The sequence below is a fragment of the Balaenoptera physalus genome (assembly GCF_965194825.1).
Source record: "Balaenoptera physalus genome assembly, chromosome: 8".
Classification (NCBI taxonomy): Eukaryota; Metazoa; Chordata; class Mammalia; order Artiodactyla; family Balaenopteridae; genus Balaenoptera; species Balaenoptera physalus.
This window is the reverse complement of record NC_138887.1, coordinates 20,620,034-20,640,268: the sequence shown is the minus strand read 5'-3', so window position 1 is coordinate 20,640,268 and position 20,235 is coordinate 20,620,034. Positions and strand designations below refer to the sequence as shown.

The 20,235-nt window shown below is 33.8% G+C and overlaps 1 protein-coding gene and 1 long non-coding RNA gene across 7 annotated transcripts in view; one reads left to right on the top strand and one right to left on the bottom strand.

Annotated features, from left to right (window-relative positions):
* The window catches only part of LOC309666288, an 81,571-nt gene extending 75,897 nt beyond the window's left edge, over positions 1-5,674 (top strand). For both annotated transcript variants that reach the window (XR_014266989.1, XR_014266990.1), the window contains one exon: positions 4,968-5,674. This is a non-coding gene — a long non-coding RNA (uncharacterized lncRNA). The remainder of the gene's footprint in view (positions 1-4,967) is intronic.
* PTPN12 (protein tyrosine phosphatase non-receptor type 12) overlaps positions 1-20,235 on the bottom strand; it is a 90,057-nt gene that overhangs the window by 33,671 nt on the left and 36,151 nt on the right. For 4 of the 5 annotated variants that reach the window (XM_082473506.1, XM_082473504.1, XM_082473505.1 and 1 more), the window contains 6 exons: positions 12,075-12,151; positions 9,670-9,765; positions 8,841-8,879; positions 6,054-6,125; positions 2,333-2,392; positions 370-512 (listed from right to left, as the gene is read on the bottom strand). In XM_082473506.1, the coding sequence (XP_082329632.1) occupies positions 370-512; positions 2,333-2,392; positions 6,054-6,125; positions 8,841-8,879; positions 9,670-9,765; positions 12,075-12,151 (487 nt within the window). The remainder of the gene's footprint in view (positions 1-369; positions 513-2,332; positions 2,393-6,053; positions 6,126-8,840; positions 8,880-9,669; positions 9,766-12,074; positions 12,152-20,235) is intronic. The other variant, XM_082473507.1, reaches the window with a different exon arrangement.

Here is a 20,235-nt window from a genome sequence, read left to right as displayed (position 1 = left end):
GGTGTTCCATTTCCACTAATATCTTTTAACTATTTAATTAACCAGTAAATCTCTGAGTCTGAAAAATTTCATTTATTGATGCTTTTTATAACAAATGTGAATGCAGATATAAGTCACTTAAAAAGATAAATTGTAGTTTTATAAGTACTATGGTTTTAAGTTTTTTAGAAGCATCGAACGTAAAATAAAAATTAAGAGAAGAAAAGCTGCCTCAGGATTCAAATAGATTTTACTATTTGGAAACCCATATAATGACCTATCTAATGAAATTCCAAAATTTAGGTTTCAAAATACCATACATTACCCATATTATAATGCCACCTATATTTCAAAGTATTTAATTTAAATATTTAGAAAATTCTTTTGTACCTGCAATGAATACAAATAGGCACATCTTCATGTTCTTGGTATTTCCTCATTAAGCTTATCATGTCCAGAATAGAATCAAATGATGAGGGAACATCATGGTCTGGCCAGTTCACATAATGAAACTGATATAGCCTACGAGATTCCTTCAAGAATAACAGAAATTCAGCCATTATGAAAATACACTTGCAAATTTTAAAGCATACAGAAAAGCTGCAAATCTCACTTTTCTGCCATTTCTAAGATATGTAAGTCATATTTAGCACTTCCTTAAAAAAAGATAGCCTACATTTATCACATATAAAGTATTGATCTAAGGGGTTCACATGTAACAATTTACTTAATCCCCATGTAACACCATGGGGAAGGTATTGTTAATACTATCCTCATTTTATAGGTAAGGAAATTGAGACAGAAAGAATAACATGCACAATGTTTCACAGCAAGTGACAGATATGGGATCTGAAAGCAGGCAGTCTTACTTCCAAAACCTACACTTTAACCATTATACTATGTATACTACTTAATTAATCTACAGTATTAAGTGGATGAGCAATATACCATAAGCATTATTTTAGAATCTATTGTAATCAGAAGACTAATAGACTATTTAAATCAAAAAGAAAATTAGAAATGAACTTGTCCAAACCCAAACCTACTCAAATTATGGTGTGGGCTGCCACCCATCTCGCTACCCTTCAAGGGATCTGTGAGTTTCACACTATTTTTATAATAATACTAAGGTGTTATTTGCCGTTTTCATTCTCATTCTCTCATGAGTGTACAGCAGTCTTTTCAAGGCTATATGATTTAGGATGATGTCATCACTTTGAAAGGTAATGGAATGTCTGCTTGTGTATTCATGCTTTTAAAAATACTTCTCAGTTTTAATTTCAAATATAGTAAATATTAAAAGATATAACCCACAGAAACAAGAGCTCTTTGGAATCTTCAACAATTTTTAAGAATGTAAGAGTCCTGACATCAGAATGTTTTGAGAATGGCTATTCTGGTGTTTAATAGAAAGAGCACCGCTTGGAATTCAGGTAAAATGTATTCAAATTCTACTTCTGCCATTAACTGAATAACTTCAGGTAAGCTACCTAACTTCTCAAAGATTCTTTATCTTCATCTATGGGCAATAGAGATAACAGTACCTACCACTATGAAGCTAGGAGGATTGAAATGCCTGATACAATACTGAAACTCAGTAAGGTACCTATCATTATTATTATAGATTAAAAAATAGCAACCAAATGATAATAATTGACTCAACTAAAGGGAAATGATTAGTCAGGTCAGGGGTTGCTAAGAGTACTGGAACCATGTCTACTTATAAACAGTAAGGAGTTGTTAAGTATGCTTACAATGCACTGTTTGGGGAAGAATGATGAGCTTCATGGCCAAGCTTAATTACTTATAGTGATTTAAAATTTAAAATAATAACAAAGAAATTGAGGAAGAATTGATAGCCATTCTCTAATGTCTATCAGATTTTTCTTTGATTCCTTCCTGGAGAAATTATCATTTTATATAGCTCTGAAACTAAACTCATGGGCCTCTAGTGAAAACAAATTATATCTAAATGAAGACAGCATTAATAGTGGCTTGTCTCTTTCTAAAAAATTGTAAACTAGTAAAAGTGGGTAATAATTATGTAAATAGTACTATAATCTGTTTACTGCAATAGAGGAAAAATATTTGCAGCAAAGAAACCAACTATTCCAAATACAGTAAATTTAATTTAGGGTAAGTTGTTCTAAGTAAGTAATTATATTACTTTAATTGATAAACATAAGGCTCAAGATAATAAAATATTACATCTGATTTTCTTCTTCATTGTTTTATATAACTAAAAAAATCAACAAACCTCCTTAACTATGTAAGGTAAGATAGTATATTATTTATATATATCCTCTCTTTAAAAACTATCCTTAGAATCTGTCTCTAAATGGAAAATACTTACATTTTGAAATTCCAGTAAGAGTGTCCTAATGAAGTAGTCTGTTCTTGCTTGTTCAGCTTCCTAAGTAAAGGGAAACACTTGTGAGTCAGTAGAACATTAAAACAAAACATACCAAAACAAACAATAACCTCATATTTAAAGTCCACAATATGAAATTAATCTTTAAAATTGCAGGTATGCCTGATAATTATAAAAACAACAATTCTAGAAGTCATCAATTTATCTAAGTTTTATTTATTAATTTATTTATAAACAGAAGTATCTGTTAACCAATTACTTAGCTAGGAGTCTATCATCCAACAAAATATTTTCAGAGTGACAACCATCCCCAGAATCATGTAACAGAAATAACACCTACAAACAAAATGTCACTCCTTAGTACTTACAAACATCTTCAACCATTTTATCTTTCCATTAAGCTTGATTTTCTCTACCTAACACTCAACTCTGAATTAACTGGATGCCTAATGTGGAAGGAAAAGGATGCACTCACAAAATCCCAAATTATTATTTTGGTTGATGACAACATAATCACTTTAAAAGTCTCTTACTATCATTTGTCAATATATTAGAAAGCTAACTATTCTTTTTGCCTTTTTAATTAAAACTACAGATAGGGTAGGACAGCGATTGTCAAGAGCAACAGGGTATGCTGCTTTATTAATTTAAAAAAGTTCAATATTATCCCTGCTTTAATTTTTTAAACCATAGTAATTTATTTTGAACTTTTCAAGTAACATTGCAAGGGGACTTCCCTGGTGGTCCGATGGGTAAGACTCCACGCTCCCAATGCAGGGGGCCCGGGTTCGATCCCTGGTCAGGGAACTAGATCCCGCATGCATGTTGCAACTAAGAAGTCTGCATGCCACAACTAAGAAGCCTGCATGATGCGATGAAGGTCCCACGTGCCTCAACTAAGACCCAGCACAGCCAGAATAAATAAATATTAAAAAAAAAAAAAATAACATTAAGAGGAAAGTATGTTTTTATTTTCATCGTAACAAGAGTACGAATGAAAACATTGGTCCAAGACTTAACCTTTTCTCACCTATAAAGGGTGAGATAAATACTTTTGGCTTTGTGGGCCATAAAGTCTCTGTCTACTTTATGTTGCTGTTGTGATAGGCAAATATATAAATAAATGGGTGTGGTTGTACTCCAATAAAACTTCACTCACAAAACAGGCAATGAGCTAGAGTGACCCATGGACATTGTGCTGCTATCTGATCTAAGTGGTTACACGCAGCAACATGCTACTGAGCTCCAGCCTGCCCGTTGTCCACTGTTCACCAACTCTTTACCCTCCTTCTCATCCCCGAACCAAGAGAGCTACTGATACTGTCCTGTCTCAGTCTCAAACCCTCTGATTGCCAAGTATAGTCAAGTCACGTACTATGGTTATTTTCACTACCTTGCTTTCTACTTATAAATTTGATTTTTTGTTTGCAACAGTGATAATGAATCCTGAGTTGTCTGAAACAACCACATGACATACAAATTACTTTCCATTTTGAAAGAAAAATTTTGCTTCTTCAGCATGAATTCCATCATTGACAAATCAAACCAGCTGTTACGAATCAAATCAAACCTCTTATCAAGAGGACTTTTTAAAATTACCTTTTAGTGCAACTGAAAAACCAACCCAAAAAGTCAATTCATCTTTTTCCAAATTATAAACTATTTCTTACTTTTCTCTATTCATTATTATAAGTTGCTTACTATTTCTGATCCCCGACTGTTAAAAAATTTTAAGTTGTTTTGTTGTTGACTATTAATCACTATATGTGGTCTTTTGAACTGTGACATTCATTACAATTATCTTATTACATTTAAATTTACAAATGTTGAACACAACCATGCTGCACAGAACTAGGTTTCCTGGACTGTCCAGGGACTTAATATTGTAGAATACTTTCTGAACTGGTGAGGGGGTAGTGTTCCCTCACAGGAGTACAATATGGTTATGCATTGGTTTTTATTCATTCCAAACAATATGAAATGCAGTAGGATTTTTAAATTTTTAAAATTTAATCCACAAACAGTTAATTCTAACCAGGACTTTAGAGTATTGACTACACTTTAAATCCAGGCCATTTAACTATGAGTTACAGTTAACATTACAAAAATCACACTGTATTTATAAAGGAGACTGTGTAAAACAGTCTGAGTCCTTTTCTACATAAACCTAGAAAGCACTAAATTTCTGGTAGCATCAGAGGAATTCATAAGTCCTAAGTACAAATAAGCCATAAAATTAAGGACTTCTTGAATTCACCAATGACGAGTAAAATCATAGAAATTATATTTCACTTAACCATGGAAAACAAAGTCAAAAACAAGCAATTATGAGATGGGTAATGTAATGGTTAATTTTATGTGTCAACCTGACTGGGCCATGGTGTGCTCAGATACTTGGTCATACGTTATTCTTGGTGTTCCTGTGAGGGAGTTTTGGGGTGAGATTAACATTTAAATCCATGGACTTTGAGTAGTGCAGACTGCTCTCTCTAAGGTGGATGGCCCTCATCCAATCAGTTAAGCCTTGAATAGAAAAAAAGGACCAGCCTCCTCCAAGTAAGAGAATTCTCCAGGAGACTGCTTTCATCTGTAACACTAGCTCTTCTTGGTTCTACAGCAGACTGTCTTTGGACTGGAGCTGAACACCAGTTTGCCTGGGTCTCAGCCTGCCCACCTTCAGATCAGAACTATTTTATCAGCTCTCGGTCTCCAGGCTGCTGCTCTTCAGTGTGAAACTGAAGCATCAGCTCCTCGTGGGTCTCCAGCTTGCCCACTCTCCCCTGCAGATTTTGTACTTGCCAGCCTCCATAATCATGTGAGCCAATTCCTTATGATAAACCTCTTTCTCTATATATGTAAACATCCTACTGCTTCTGTTTCTCTGGAAAACCGTGACTAATATAGGGAAGTTATTTAATTTTCATGTATGTTTAATCATGGTATTTTGAGTTGAGTAAATAAGACAATATATTTCTTTCAAGTGATTAAAAAAGACACCATCATGTGTCACCCAAAGCAAATTGTTGGTTCTATTCTAAAGCTTATATTTTACTCCGTTTTTGTTGTTCCTTCACTGTTTTTGTTCTTTAATTCATTTTCTCAGATTTGTGTTGTTAGTTTTAGAACTTGAATTTAATTCACTTCCACAGCTGATCAAATAGGTATATATTTTAAGTTTCATATCAAGTTTTCTGCCATAAAAGATCAATCTCTACTTTCAGGATGGAAGTTCTCAAACCCATCTTTGTACATAATTATAACAGTTCTGGGGAGAGTAACATAGATATGAAAGATTAGCATAATAAACTATACTTCAGTTATCAAGGATCTTTCTCATATGTTGAATTTGAAACTAATACTTTATACCACTTTTCAAATAGATCACTCAAAGCAGTTATTCGTTTATTCTTAGATACATAACACTTATGATCAACTTATATACAAAGACTAACACAGAATTAACAAAATAAGGTACAAGGAAATTATACGTTTATGAAAAGTCATTCTCAAAGCTTCTTAATTTAAAAGCAGTATAAAAACAAACATTATTATTAATGTTTGTTTATTAAGTGTAGATTCACATGAAAACACTGAAGGCTTGGCTTATATAAAACCAGGTTCATACCATATTATAATTTAATTACTCATCAGTCTAACATACTCATTACCTGATTAAATAATATATATAAAAATAGGTACTTACACAAGAAATTTTAAATGGTGCAAATGTTATAGGGTCTTCTCCATACAAAGGCCAATAGCGCTCACATTTTTTCTGTTTTCCAAAAAAAAGTTAGTAAATAATTGACAATTTGTTTTACTTGAACTTTAACAAATATTTTGTGTTCAGGGTGTTCTTCCTTCCCAGAAAACAGAAAAACTGCCATCAATAGGCAAGGAGCTAGGAGCTCTCAGACTTACCCAACTAACCATAAAGGTGGGCTACCATGACCTCTCCAAGATTAGTCATAAGAACCTTATTAACATAAGTGTATAAACTGTTCATTGCTACCGGCTTGGTATATAGAGTAGACTCCAAAGATCCTCCTCTAGAAAAGAAAAATCGCTTAAAAAAAAAGTGCCTGGCACAAGGAGGTCCATTCAGTATAAAAAGTTGCCAGGCAAGTTTTAATGCTTGTAAAATGACAATCTCTATAATAACTGGCTGAATTCTTGTTAAGTGTAAAATCTGTGGCATTGTGGAAAGAGCACTCCACTTGGTATCAGAAGAATTTTGCAAGTAGCAATTTTACTGTTTGGTTGACCTTTAGTTCCTTTACCTGTAAAAAATGGGAATAATAATCCTTATCTTATATGATTGTTTCAAGTACTAAATAAGAGTATATTTCAAATGTTCCACTGGTGGGACGCTATACAAGAATAATGTATTATTTAAACTATCCACTTTTGAGATTCTAGAAAGTGTAATCGAACAGTTTCCCCTTTTACTTTCCCATTTTAAACAGGTATAGATATAGTAGAATATTCAATTTTCATTGGTTTCTAATATCAAGCCCCATCATTTTAGAAACTTAGGTAAGTGAATGAAAGCCTAACTTTACAGAAGATCCAGTGATTCTGATGCAAGAAATGATGCAATTTTACCAAGACCCAATAAAATGAAACCCTTTAAGTGACAATTTAACTTAAAATAAACCTTTGGCAGTGGGAAATACATCAGTTCTTACTAAATTCTCATAGTTCCGTATTTATAGTAAGTGGAATTGTTACCTATAGGCTAGAATTAACTGTAAGCTGACAATACTGCTCTCAGGGCAACAAAGTAGAACTGCCTAGTATGTCAGTTTAGCTTAGAGTAAATACTATTAATACTTTAGAAGCCTTAAAGCCACAAACTTCATTTCCCAGTAGAAGTTTATAGAAAATGATAAAATTAAATTATTTTGAAGGGGTTTTTTTTCTTGTTGTTTTGCCTAGTAAAGTTTTAACATCTTGAAACAGAAAACAAGTTTATAGAAGATTAACTTAGTAAGAATGAAAGCTTGTGACTAACATGCCCCTCATTCAGACGAGCAATAACTAAGTAATGATTATATTGATATTTATATTTCAGGTATGAACTAATTACAATTGATACCAAAAATTATGTGTTAAACATCATATATACATAATCTATAATAATTTATCATTCGTTTCAGAGATGAGGAAGCTGAAGCTCAGAGGGGACAGTTCAATATACCATGCTCCAACTGCTAGTAAAGTGTAGGTCTGTTTGATTTTATTACCTGTGCTCTTTCCATTAGGTCACATTCTAAGTCAAAGTCAAGGTTATCAAATAAATTCATAGTCCTAACTGACAAAACAACAAAACTGACTACTAACAAAACACTATGAATCAAAAAAAATTAGCTTCAAATATTTCTGCATGCAATACAACTTAATTTTTCAAGTATTATTACTGATATACAGTGTGAGCTTATTAATAGAATGAAGAGAAACAAAGCCTAAATCTTAAAAGTAACTGTAAAAAAATTAGGAAGGTGAAATTTAAATTTCCTAACCACTGATTAATAGTAATGGTACTGAAGTACATACTGACAATACTTAAACAGATAACTTAATTACTTAACAGTTTGTACTGTAATTACAATTACTTAATTACTTTCTCAGTTTGTTCATTTTCTAATCTTAGACTGTTCATTTTCTGTCCAATATTGCTAATACTTCCACTATTTGTAAATGATATGGTTGGGCGGAATGACAAAAATTACTAGTAAAAATAAAGTTTTCCAATGATTTATACATCATAACATCTCACATAACTGAAAGATGTATTAACTTGTTTTATGCAACATATCCTTTACTGAAAATTTTAGTAAGAAGTTTTACAACTTTAAAATGACTTTTTACTTTAACTAATGAACTACCTTTGTATAAGGAAACTTCAAATCTTCACATAATTTGTTTGATTTGTTTCTCACATGTATAGAAGCCCACACTTAAAAATGAAGACTTAGGAATTGATGCTGCAGGAGATCACAACGGTTTTGAAACTAATTTCACTTGGACAGAGTTTTTACCAATGTTAAAAATTTCAGATTAAGGAATTTTCTTCTCTTTGGAGATAAATTACAAAGATGTAGTGGTATTGGCAGACAGAAATTAGAATATTCAAGCTATAAATTGATGAAAATTAATCAGAATTATTGAATTCATTTTTATTGCTCAATTTTATTCAATCCATAAAAAGTGTTCTACTTACACCACCATTAAATATTTGAAGACTACTAAGTAACAGTACAAAATCTATTAAATGTATTTATAAAATATAAAAGTTTATGGGCTTGGAGATTATGTGGCTCCTTTTGACGAAATAAAAGCAACTGCAGAACACAAAAAAAGAAAAGTAGTAACTATTTTAAAAACTAGGGCTAAGAGTATAATAAAAGACCAGGAATATATATCCCTAGAAATGAAGTAATAAAAAGAATACTCCACAATTATTTTAAGTGTTAATAGTTATACATACCCTTCCCATCTCAAATTCACGACAGGCCATTACAATGATCTAAAAAGAAGTCAGGGTGGGATGAGATAAAGAATGTATCAGTTAAACACAATTTTGTTTTTTCAATAAAATATACATTTCAAGAATTATTTTTTATTCTGAGCAAAAGTATGCCTGGCCTGTCCAAAAAAAAAAGTAGGTTTAATATTAAAGTATGAGTTAAAGAAATGATCAAGATCATTCCTTCTAAGTAAAGGGCTAACTAACTAAATATCAACAAATTAAATTGGCTTCAAATAACATGATGTATTTGATTTGAATTAAATTTTTTGAAGCTTAGAGACTTATTTCTGTCTTTTGAAATAATGTTAAAATAACGCATTCAGGATATTTACCCAAAAAAATAGCAATACTTTATATACATTTAATAAAATTATCAAGGTTGAATGTATTTAACTGTCTTTGATCATAAAGCTTATTACATTTGCTTACCCATCCCAACATTTTATAATGTAATATTTCAAACATACAGCAAAGTTGAAATAATTTTACAGTAAACTCTGTATAGGTACCATCTATTCTCTACCATTAACATTTCACAATAATTGTTTTTATCACATAGCTCTCCCTCCACTCATCTATCAGTCTATCTTATTTGGTAGTTGTCTTACTAGTACTGACATAGGACAAGATTCAAAGTATTATCACACCCTATTCTTGAAATATTTCAACAAGTTTGTCAAAATTTAATGAGAAATCCTAGCCATCAGTTGCTGTTTTTTAATAAACATTAGCTATAATTAACATATCATTATGGCTCAAAAGTCATGTCATTACATGTAATACTTACTACAACATTGTACTCCCATATCATCCTCCAAAAATCTATTACTGTATTTGCTAAAGGTCCTTGGGTTGCCACATATGCTTTTGGCCCATAAACACCCTAAAAGGGTTAAAAGCAAATTTCATATTTATTGTGATTAACAAAAATATTTCCTTACCTAAATTTTAAGTTTTCAAATTTTATTAGTAATACTGCTGTTTTCACCTAAACCATTTCCAAATAATTTTTCTTTAATAGTACATAAAAGCATGGCGAAATATATTTCACTTCAGCTTCTGATGAAATGTTAACTACTTTTGTGTAATTATTAGACGTGATGCACAGAATTCATAATTAAACCTCCTTGTGCTAATTTTAAAATTATTAGTTACCTAGGAATTAAAAACAAAAGCCTTAGTACCTAGTCAACAAAGCTAACTCTAGCAGAAACATAAAAGCATGCATCAATTCTAAAAGATAATACTAGAACTAGCTAATAGTTCTTTCTTACCTAGATTCTTCCATAACTGCCTTTAGTTACTTATTCAACTTAAAGTGTTTTAAGCACTTACTATGTATACTCTAATAGTAAACCCAAGAATATATCAAACAAAATAGTGGACTAAAATACTAAACCAGCACATAATTGAATCATACAGTGAGTCAGTGTTATTAAGTGCAATTAAAAACTAGAACTTTTAACAGATGTCCTTATGAAAGAACATAAACATCAATAATATCTGAAAGAACAAACTACCTACGTGTTAATTTTTGTTTAACCTATTAGTTTTGGGTTTTGCCATAACTGTAGTAAAATTGACTTTTTAGTAAAAACAGTTTTTATTTGAAACCATGACTGTTCAATGTTGACATAGATATTAATTTTACCATATAACTCTTACCACCTTAATATTTTTCTCAACAAAATATTATATTAAGATATGTATAGGGGCTTCCCTGGTGGCGCAGTGGTTAAGAATCTGCCTGCCAGTGCAGGGGACACGGGTTCAAGCCCTGGTCCGGGAAGATCCCACATGCCGTGGAGCAACTAAGCCCGTGCGCCACAACTACTGAGCCTGCACTCTAGAGCCCGCGAGCCACAACTACTGAACCTGCATGCCACAACTACTGAAGCCAGAGTGCCTAGAGCCCATGCTCCACAACAAGAGAAGCCACCGCAATGAGAAGCCTGCACACCTCAAGGAAGAGTAGCCCCCGCTCACCGCAACTAGAGAAAGCTTGCGCGCAGCAACGAAGACCGAACACAGCCAAAATTAAATAAATAAAATAAATTTTTTTAAAAATTAAAAAAAAAGAACCTTAAAAAAAGTATAAATACCATATATAAAATAATTGAAATTATACTGCCATATAACTAGAAAGATGCAAAAGCAGAGTAACAGAACAAAATAGTCTTTTATTTACTCAAGTAGCAGTTTGAATCTCTCTTTGCTGATAAATATGTAAAAAACTTGACTGCTTTTGATCAAAGAGTATCCAAAAAAGGTTATCTATAAAGACTATATTTAATCTTGCATTTCAGCTGTCACTTGAAACATAGTGACAATTGCCAAAAGTTTTTAATCTAAGTTTATATTCTGTAATTTTAAATCAGTATTACCCAGTAATTCCAGCCCTGGTAATTTATTCTAAGAAATTATTCAAAAGAATAACAATGTTCAGGGCTTCCCTGGTGGTACAGTGGTTAAGAATCCGCCTGCCTAATGCAGGGGACACAGGTTCGAGCCCTGGTCCAGGAAGATCCCACATGCTGCGGAGCAGCTAAGCCCGTGTGCCACAACTACTGAGCCTGCGCTCTAGAGCCCGCGTGCCACAACTACTGAAGCCTGCGTGCCTAGAGCCCGTGCTCCACAACGAGAGAAGCCACCACAACGAGAAGCACACGCACCGCGACGAAGAGTAGCCCCCACTCGCTGCAACTAGAGAAAGCCCGTGGGCAACAATGAAGACCCAACACAGCCAAAAATAAATAAATAAAATAAATAAATTTTTTTTAAAAACTTAAAAAAAAAAAAGAATAACAACGTTCACTGCAACATTACTATCAAGAAAAACTGGAAACAACCTATACGGTTCAACAACAGAAATGACCATGTACATTTGTGTACCTAAACTCAAAGGGAAAAATGAGAAGATTTAGCAATCAGTAAGGTGTTTATAAGTCTTCAATGTAAAAGAAGAAACAAAAATAGAAAAACTTTATCTCCACTGTCATAAAACCAAGCAAAACTCTTTATGAATAAGGAAGCTAGAAGGAAAGCCCATAAACATATGTCATGGCTGTGCTTTTATTTTTACTTCTTTTACTGTTGGTATCATGTTAGGCAATTTTAAAATTTTTTAATAGAATTAGTATGTAGGAAGACATTAAATATGGCAGAGAAACACCATTTAAAGTTAATACATACCTTAATAAAATTTGCATTGATATAGTCTGAATCTTGAGAAGGAGTCTTTAAAGTCAACTTAACTCGGCTGTGATCAACTACAAGAAAAAAAAAAGGATTTCATAAATTATGACCCATTGGCAGACAGGTTTTTTTTCTAACAAACCATAAACAAGATTAGATAAATAACTAAAATTATTTACTTTAAAAAATAATGAATGGGACTTCCCTGGTGGCGCAGTGGTTAAGAATCCGCCTGCCAATGCAGGGGACACAGGTTCAAGCCCTGGTCTGGGAAGATCCCACATGCCGCAGAGCAACTAAGCCCGTGAGCCACAACTACTGAGCCTACTCTCTAGAGCCCACGAGCCACAACTACTGAGCCCGTGTGCCACAACTACTGAAGCCCATGCACCTAGAGCCTGTGCTCCGCAACAAGAGAAGCCTCGGCAATGAGAAGCCAGCGCATCGCCACGAAGAGGAGCCCTGGCTTGCCACAACTAGAGAAAGCCCGTGCGCAGCAACAAAGACCCAACGCAGCCAAAAATAAATAAATAAATTTAAAAAAAAAAAAACAATGAATGAAAATTGACTCTAGGTACCAGCAGGGTAATTTCTAACATATTGACAGGAAGTCTGATTGTAAAGCTGTGTTTTAAAGTTGGAATCAGAATAAATCTCAGGAGCTCTTTTAAAATACAAATTCCTGGGCATCGTCCTAGATTTACTATACAAGAGTCTGAGGTTTAAGTGTCTACAGTTTTTAACAAGCATACTAGGTGATGAACACTAACCATTTATACACAAATACATTTGCCAAAGTTCTTGTAAGGAAATCTAACTTTCATATTTCCCAAGAAATTAGAAAAATTAAGTAAACTGTGACAAATAAATGAATTAAGATGATGTATGAAAAGTGCTCAATACTGCACTTCATCAGTGATACTTATTATTAGGTAATCTCCACTTAGGGTAAAAAAAATCTTTACAAGAAAGTCTCAAAATATAAATTTTATTAATTTTATAAAATTATGTAGTTTTATTTTTAAAATAAAGGTAATATCACTATGATTTTTAAAAATTAGATCTTAAAGAAAGATACAAGATGAGACTTCCCTGGTGGTCCAGTGGTTAAGAATCCATGCTCCCAATGCAGGGGGCCCAGGTTCGATCCCTGGTCAGGGAACTAGATCCCACATGCCGCAACTAAGAGCCCACATGCCGCAACTAAAGATCCCGTGTGCCGCAACTAAGACCTGGCGCAGCCAAATAAATAAATAAATAATATTAAAAAAAAAAAAAAAGATACAAGATGAAAAGTGAACTGCCCCTGTCCTTGAATTCCAGGGTTCTCTCTTTTCCAAAAAAGACACTATTAAAGTTCTTTTTTCATTCCAAAATTTTTATGCATATACCTATATACTTTGAAAAAGCAGACAAATACAATCATACTAAACATGTTGTTCTGAACCTTGTTACTTTTCAGTTATCAATATATCCTAGAACTCTTCCCAGAGCAAAAACAGATCACCTTACTCTTTTTTAATGTTACATGGAATCCATTATATGGGCGTTTCATTATTTATTTAACTAGCTACACTACTGTTGGGCCATTTTTTCTTACTAGACACACTACTACAATGAACACTGCAGTACTTGTATCTGTTACCGGCAGTACGAGAGGGTAAGTTCCTAACAGAGGAATTGCTACTTGCCTTCTAAAAGGTATATACCAACTTATGCAAGTGTTATTAGTAAGAGTAACTAACTGGGTGTTATCATACATTTTAATAGTTGACAATCTAAAAAATAAGACATCAGACTTGCATTTCTTGAATTATGCAAATGGTTGCATATTTTCATATAGTTGTTTGTATTTCTTTTACCAAAACTGCTTGTTTATACCCTTTGAACATTATCCCCATATGTCTATGTTTTCCTACTGATTTATATGAAATCTATATAAAGAGAGAAAAATCAGCCCTTGGTCATAGGTAGTGCAGATAGATTTTTTTTTTTAATTATTTATTTATTTATTTTTATTTTTAGCTGTGTTGGGTCTTCGTTTCTGTGCAAGGGCTTTCTCTAGTTGCGGCAAGCGGGGGCCACTCTTCATCACGGTGCGCGGGCCTCTCACTATCGCGGCCTCTGTTGTTGCGGAGCACAGGCTCCAGACACGCAGGCTCAGTAGTTGTGGCTCACGTGCCCAGTTGCTCCGCGGCATGTGGGATCTTCCCAGACCAGGGCTCGAACCCGTGTCCCCTGCATTGGCAAGCAGACTCTCAACCACCGCGCCACCAGGGAAGCCCAGATAGATTTTTTTTAAACTTTTCATTTAGAACTAATTTTAGATTTACAGAAAAATTGCAAAAATAGTATAGAGAATTCTCATACATCCCTCACTCATCTTCCCTTAATGTTAACATCTTACTTACATAACCATAGTACAGTTATCAAAATGAGAAAACTAACATTGTTACAATACTATTAATTACACAACAGACTGTATACAAATTTTACCAGTTTAAAAAAAGTATATTTTTTCTTTCCAGGATCCCACAATACACTTTGTTATTATTTCTCCTTACTCTCTTCCAATCTATAAAAGTTCCTTTGACTGATTTTTTTCTTCTGACTGGAATGAGGTTATGCATTTTCTCCAGAACAGCAGAGAACAATCATGTGTCCTCAGTGAGAAGACACACCAAGGGGTTCATGATGTCAATATGGCATGTTACTTGTGAGGTTAACCTTGGTCTTGGTTAATTTGGTGTCAGCTGGTGTCTCCACTGTGAAGTTACTATCTTTCCCTTTGTAGTAAATAAATATTTGGGGACATACTTTGGGCCTATGAAACCCTAAAGTAGTAGGATTATCTAAGATTCATGGTCTCCAGATTAGAAAGGGCCATAACATGTAACATGCCACTATCATTTTGGTCCTTTCTAATCCAGGGACAATGACTACTAAAGGCAATTAAAATACAAAAAGACATACAGAAATGGTAACAGATACAAATAAACTTCTTAGCAAACTTTTTAAAAGGACAACTAATGAATAACTAATTTATTTGCCAATGACCCGAATTTTATACATTAGTACAAAGGCCCAGTTCTGCCGATTTCATTTATTTATTTTTGGTGAAATTTTCTTTGGAAATTTGTAGGAAGAGATATATAAGAAAGACACAGTAGCTTCCAATTAAAATTATGTATCTCCTTACCATGTTTCCAGGAAGGAGAATGTTTACATGTTTATCAATGCTTTGTTTCTTATTTCACTCCATCCTACATGTCTTTTTTAAAAGCCATTTGGGATAAGAAATATACATATAAAAAATCCTATGCTTTGGGTAAATGACAATAGAATAATTCAGTAGTTAGGACAATGACAGTTAAGTAACTATACGAAGCTTCCTCTCAACCATGTTTGCCAGAAATGATGGGTCCCAATTAATTACCCTTATTCATGTGGCATGTTAGCCTCTAGTCAAAGTATCTCAAAGCCAGAGACTTTGTACAACAGTTGGTTTACCATTGGATCCTTAGTAAATGTTTTGAGGATTGTGAATACAAATGAGAACAGTGGCTCCCAAATGATAGTCAAGACTTGTGCCAAGCTGCTTGCTACATGAAAGCTGGGAATTTTTTTCGAATTTTCTGTGATGGAAAATTTTATGCATATACAAAAATATGATAGTATAATGAATCCCCATCTATCCATTACCCAACTTCAGTAATTAACAGTATTTTGCCAATCTTATTTCACCTATGGCTAATCATACAGCAGCTGGGGACTGGGAAAAGCAAATTAAAATGCAAGATTTCCAAGTTGCATATTCTGCAGTAAGTTTGATTCAGTCAGTTCAAGATGGGGCACAGAAATGGCTTTTTTTTTAAATGAAATAATGCCCTTTGCACGCAGCAACATGGATGGACCTAGAGATTCTCATACGAAGTGAAGTAAGTCAGAAAGAGAAAGACAAATACCATATGATATCACTTATATGTGGAATCTGAAATACGACACAAATGAACATTATCTATGAAACAGAAACAGACTCACAGACATAGGTTACAGACTTGTGGTTGCCAAGGGGGAGGGTGGCAGGGGGAGAGAAGGACTGGGAGTTTGGGATTAGCAGATGCAAACTATTACATACAGGATGGATAAACAACAAGGTCCTACTGTATAGAACAGGAAACTGTATTCAATATCCTGTGATAAGCCATAATGGAAAGGAATATGAAAAAGAATATATAAGTATAACTGAATGACTTTGCTGTACAGCAAAAATTAACACAACATTGTAAATCAACAATGCTTCAATAAAAATTTTTTAAAAAGAAATGGCTTTTTTTAAAACTCTAAAGCACAGGCAAATTTTGTAGTCACTACTTCATACTATATAATCATAGTAAATATATTTTTTTATAATTTTTTAAAATTTTATTTATTTATTTTTCATTTATTTATTTATTAGGCTGCGCTGGGTCTTTGTTGCAGCACAGGCTTAATTGTGGTATGTGGTATCTTAGTTCCCCGACCTATTTATTTATTTATTTATTTATTTATTTATTTAGGCTGTGCCAGGTCTTTGTTGCGGTATGTGGGATCTTAGTTCCCCAACCAGGGTTCCCAGCAATTGAACCTGGGCCCCTGGCACTGGGAGCACGGAGTCTTAACCACTGGACTGCGAGGGAAGTCCCAATCATAGTACATTATTGAGAATTTAAAAATCAATATTATGCTGTGTATAACACATAATGCATATTTTAATATTCTTCATTGGTGCTGTTATTAAGCATAAACATGAACAGAAATAATTTAAAGAATATTAAAGAAATGAAAACAATCATTCCTCTCCATGGTTTTGCAGACTGCCTCTACAATCTCCCAAGAGCCCAATTCCAAATAGATAAAACCAATATTCACTACACAAGAGGCTCTTTAAAGTAGCCACATTTTTTTCTTGAACAAACATCAACACCTATTGCAACAACAAAAATATATATTGTCGCCTCCAAGGAAACACACACCTATTGATAAATCCTAGGTCTGAGAAATAAAAGGATCTCCATAATTAATATTGGGATAGGCAGAACACCCTGATCCATCACTTCTAAAGGCTAGCCAACTCAGTTTTAGCCCTTTTCAACAGACAAAAGCACAGGTCATCCTTGACACAAGAGTACCTAGAAATTTCTTAATTGTAGGACTAGCCTCAGTGTTCTACCATAAAATAAACCAAATCTCCAAGATGGCTTGAGAAAAAACTAAGTGATCTCTGAATAGTGATGAAATTACTTTTAATGGATCAAAAGCAAGGATGTCTGCTCTTGCCACTTCAAGCTAACATTATACTAGAGGTTCTAGCCAGAGCAATAAGGCAAAAAAGACACTCAGATTGGAAAGGAAGTAGTAAAATTGTCATTAGTTGCAAATGACAAGATTCTGATATGTAAAAAATCCTTGTTTTCACAAAAAAATACTAAACTAAATACTAAAATAAATGAGTCCAGGGCTTCCCTGGTGGCGCAGTGGTTGAGAATCTGCCTGCCAATGCAGGGGACACGGGTTCGAGCCCTGGTCTGGGAAGATCCCACATGCCGTGGAGCAACTAGGCCCGTGAGCCACAACTACTGAGCCTGCGCGTCTGGAGCCTGTGCTCTGCAACAAGAGAGGCCGCGATAGTTAGAGGCCCACGCACCGCGATGAAGAGTGGCCCCCGCTTGCCGCAACTAGACAAAGCCCTCGCACAGAAACGAAGACCCAACACAGCCAAAAATACAGAAATAAATTAATTTTAAAAAATGAGCCCAGGGAGGTCAGTGGATTAAAAAAAAAAAATCAACATGCAAATGTAAATTGTATTTCTATATACTAGTAATAAAGAACTTGAAAATACAATTAAAATAATTCCATTCACAATACCATAAAGACTTTTTAAAAAGAAATACAAGACTTGTACACTGAAAACCATAAAACATTGCTGAGAGAAATAAAGAAGATCTAAATAAATGGAGAGAGACATTCTATATATATATTTCACACCTTCTTTATCCATTCATCTGTTGATGGACATTTAGATTGGAAGAGTCAATATGGTTTAAGATGGCAATTCTCCCTAAATTGATCCACAGATTCATCAGAACTCTTATCAAAATTCCAGTAGGACTTTTTGCAGAAATTGACAAGCTTATCTCACAATTTATATGCAAATGCAAAGGACTCAGAAGAACCAAACCAATTTTTTAAAAATAAGAACACAGAAAACGTAACACTTCTTGTTTTTAAAACTTACTATAAAGCTATAATGATCAAGACAGTGTGATATTGGCTGAAGAATAAGTCAATGAAATAGAATTAGGGGTCCAGAAATAAACCCTTACATTTACAGTCAGATGATTTCCAACAAAGGAAAGAAGGCAATTCAATGGAGAAAGGATAATGTTCAACAAATAGTGCTGGAACAATGGCACATGCTCAAAGATTATTTTAGACCCTTACCTCACACCATATTAAAAATTAACTCAAAACGAATTATAGACTTAAATGTAGGAGCTAAAACTATAATACTTCTAGGAATGAAATGAGAAAACATAGGAGAAAATCTTTGTGAGTTTGGATTAGGCAAAGAGTTCTTGGATTGAATATCAAAAACATGATCCATAAAACTGATAAACTGGACTTCATGAAAATTAAAAGCTTGCACACTTTAAAAAACACCATTAAGAAAAGACAAGCTATAAACTGGGAAAAAAATTTGCAAATCGTAATATCTGAAAAAATACTTGTATCTAGGGTATATAAAAAACTATTATAACTCAACTTTATAAAACTTTATAACTTTTATAAAAGTTATGAACTTTTATAACTTTTATAAAAAATCAATTTTAAAAAACTACAAATGATTTGAAGGGACTGTTCACCAAAGACAGTATACAGTGGCTAACAGAACATGAAAAGATGCTCAACATCATTAGTCATTAGGGAAATGCAAACTGGAACCATAAGGAGATACCTCTATTATTCTAGTGGATGTAGAGAAACTAGAACCCTCATACACTGCTGGTGTAAAATGGTACACAGCTACTTTGAAAAACAATTTAGCAGTCCCTTAAAATGTTAAACATAAGCTTCTGGGACTTCCCTGGAGGCGCAGTGGTTAAGACCCCATGTTCCTAATGCAGGGGGCCAGGGTTCGATCCCTGGTCAGGGAACTAGATCCCACATGCATGCCACAACTAAGAGTTCGCATGTCACAACTAAGGAGCCGGCGAGCTGCAACTAAGGAGCCCGTGAGCCACAACTAAGGAGACTGCAAGCCATAACTAAGACCAAATAGACCCAGGGCAACCAAATAAAATTAATTAATTAATTAATTAAAAAAAATAATTTAATAAAATAAACATAAGCTTCCACAGACCCAGAAATTCCATTCCTAAGTATCTACCCAAGAAAAATAAAACCATATGTCCATACAAAGATTTACCTAGAAATGTTCATAGCAGCACTATTTATAATGTTCATCAACTACTGAATGGATAAACAAAATGTGATAGCCATACAATGGAATACTAGTGAACAATAAAAAGGAATGAACTACATACTAATATATTATACAACATGGATGAATCTCAAAAACATGCTAAGTGAAAAAAGCCAGACACAAAAGACTACATATTGTATGATTACATTTATATGAGATTTCCAGGAAAGGAAAATCTAGAGATGGAAAGCAGATTAGTGGTTGCCTGAGGCTGAAGATTACAAACTGGCATAAGTGACCTTTTTGGTGTGATGGAAATATTCTAAAACTGTATTGTGTTGATGATTGTACAACTCTATAAACTTTTTTTAAAGACTGCTTTCCATTTATAGTTATTACAAAATATTGGCTATATTCCCCATGTTGTATAATACATCCTTGAGCATATCATACACCAATAGTTTATCCTTCCCACCCCCGCCCCCATATTGCCACTCCCACTCCCCGTAGCCACTAGTTTGTTCACTATATCTGTGAGCCTGCTTCTTTTTTGTTAGATTCACTAGTTTGCTGTATTTTTTTAATTCCACATATAAGTGATATCATACAGTATTTGTCTTTGTCTGACTTATTTCACTTAGCATAACGCCCTCCAACTCCATCCATGTCGCTGCAAATGGCAAAATTTCC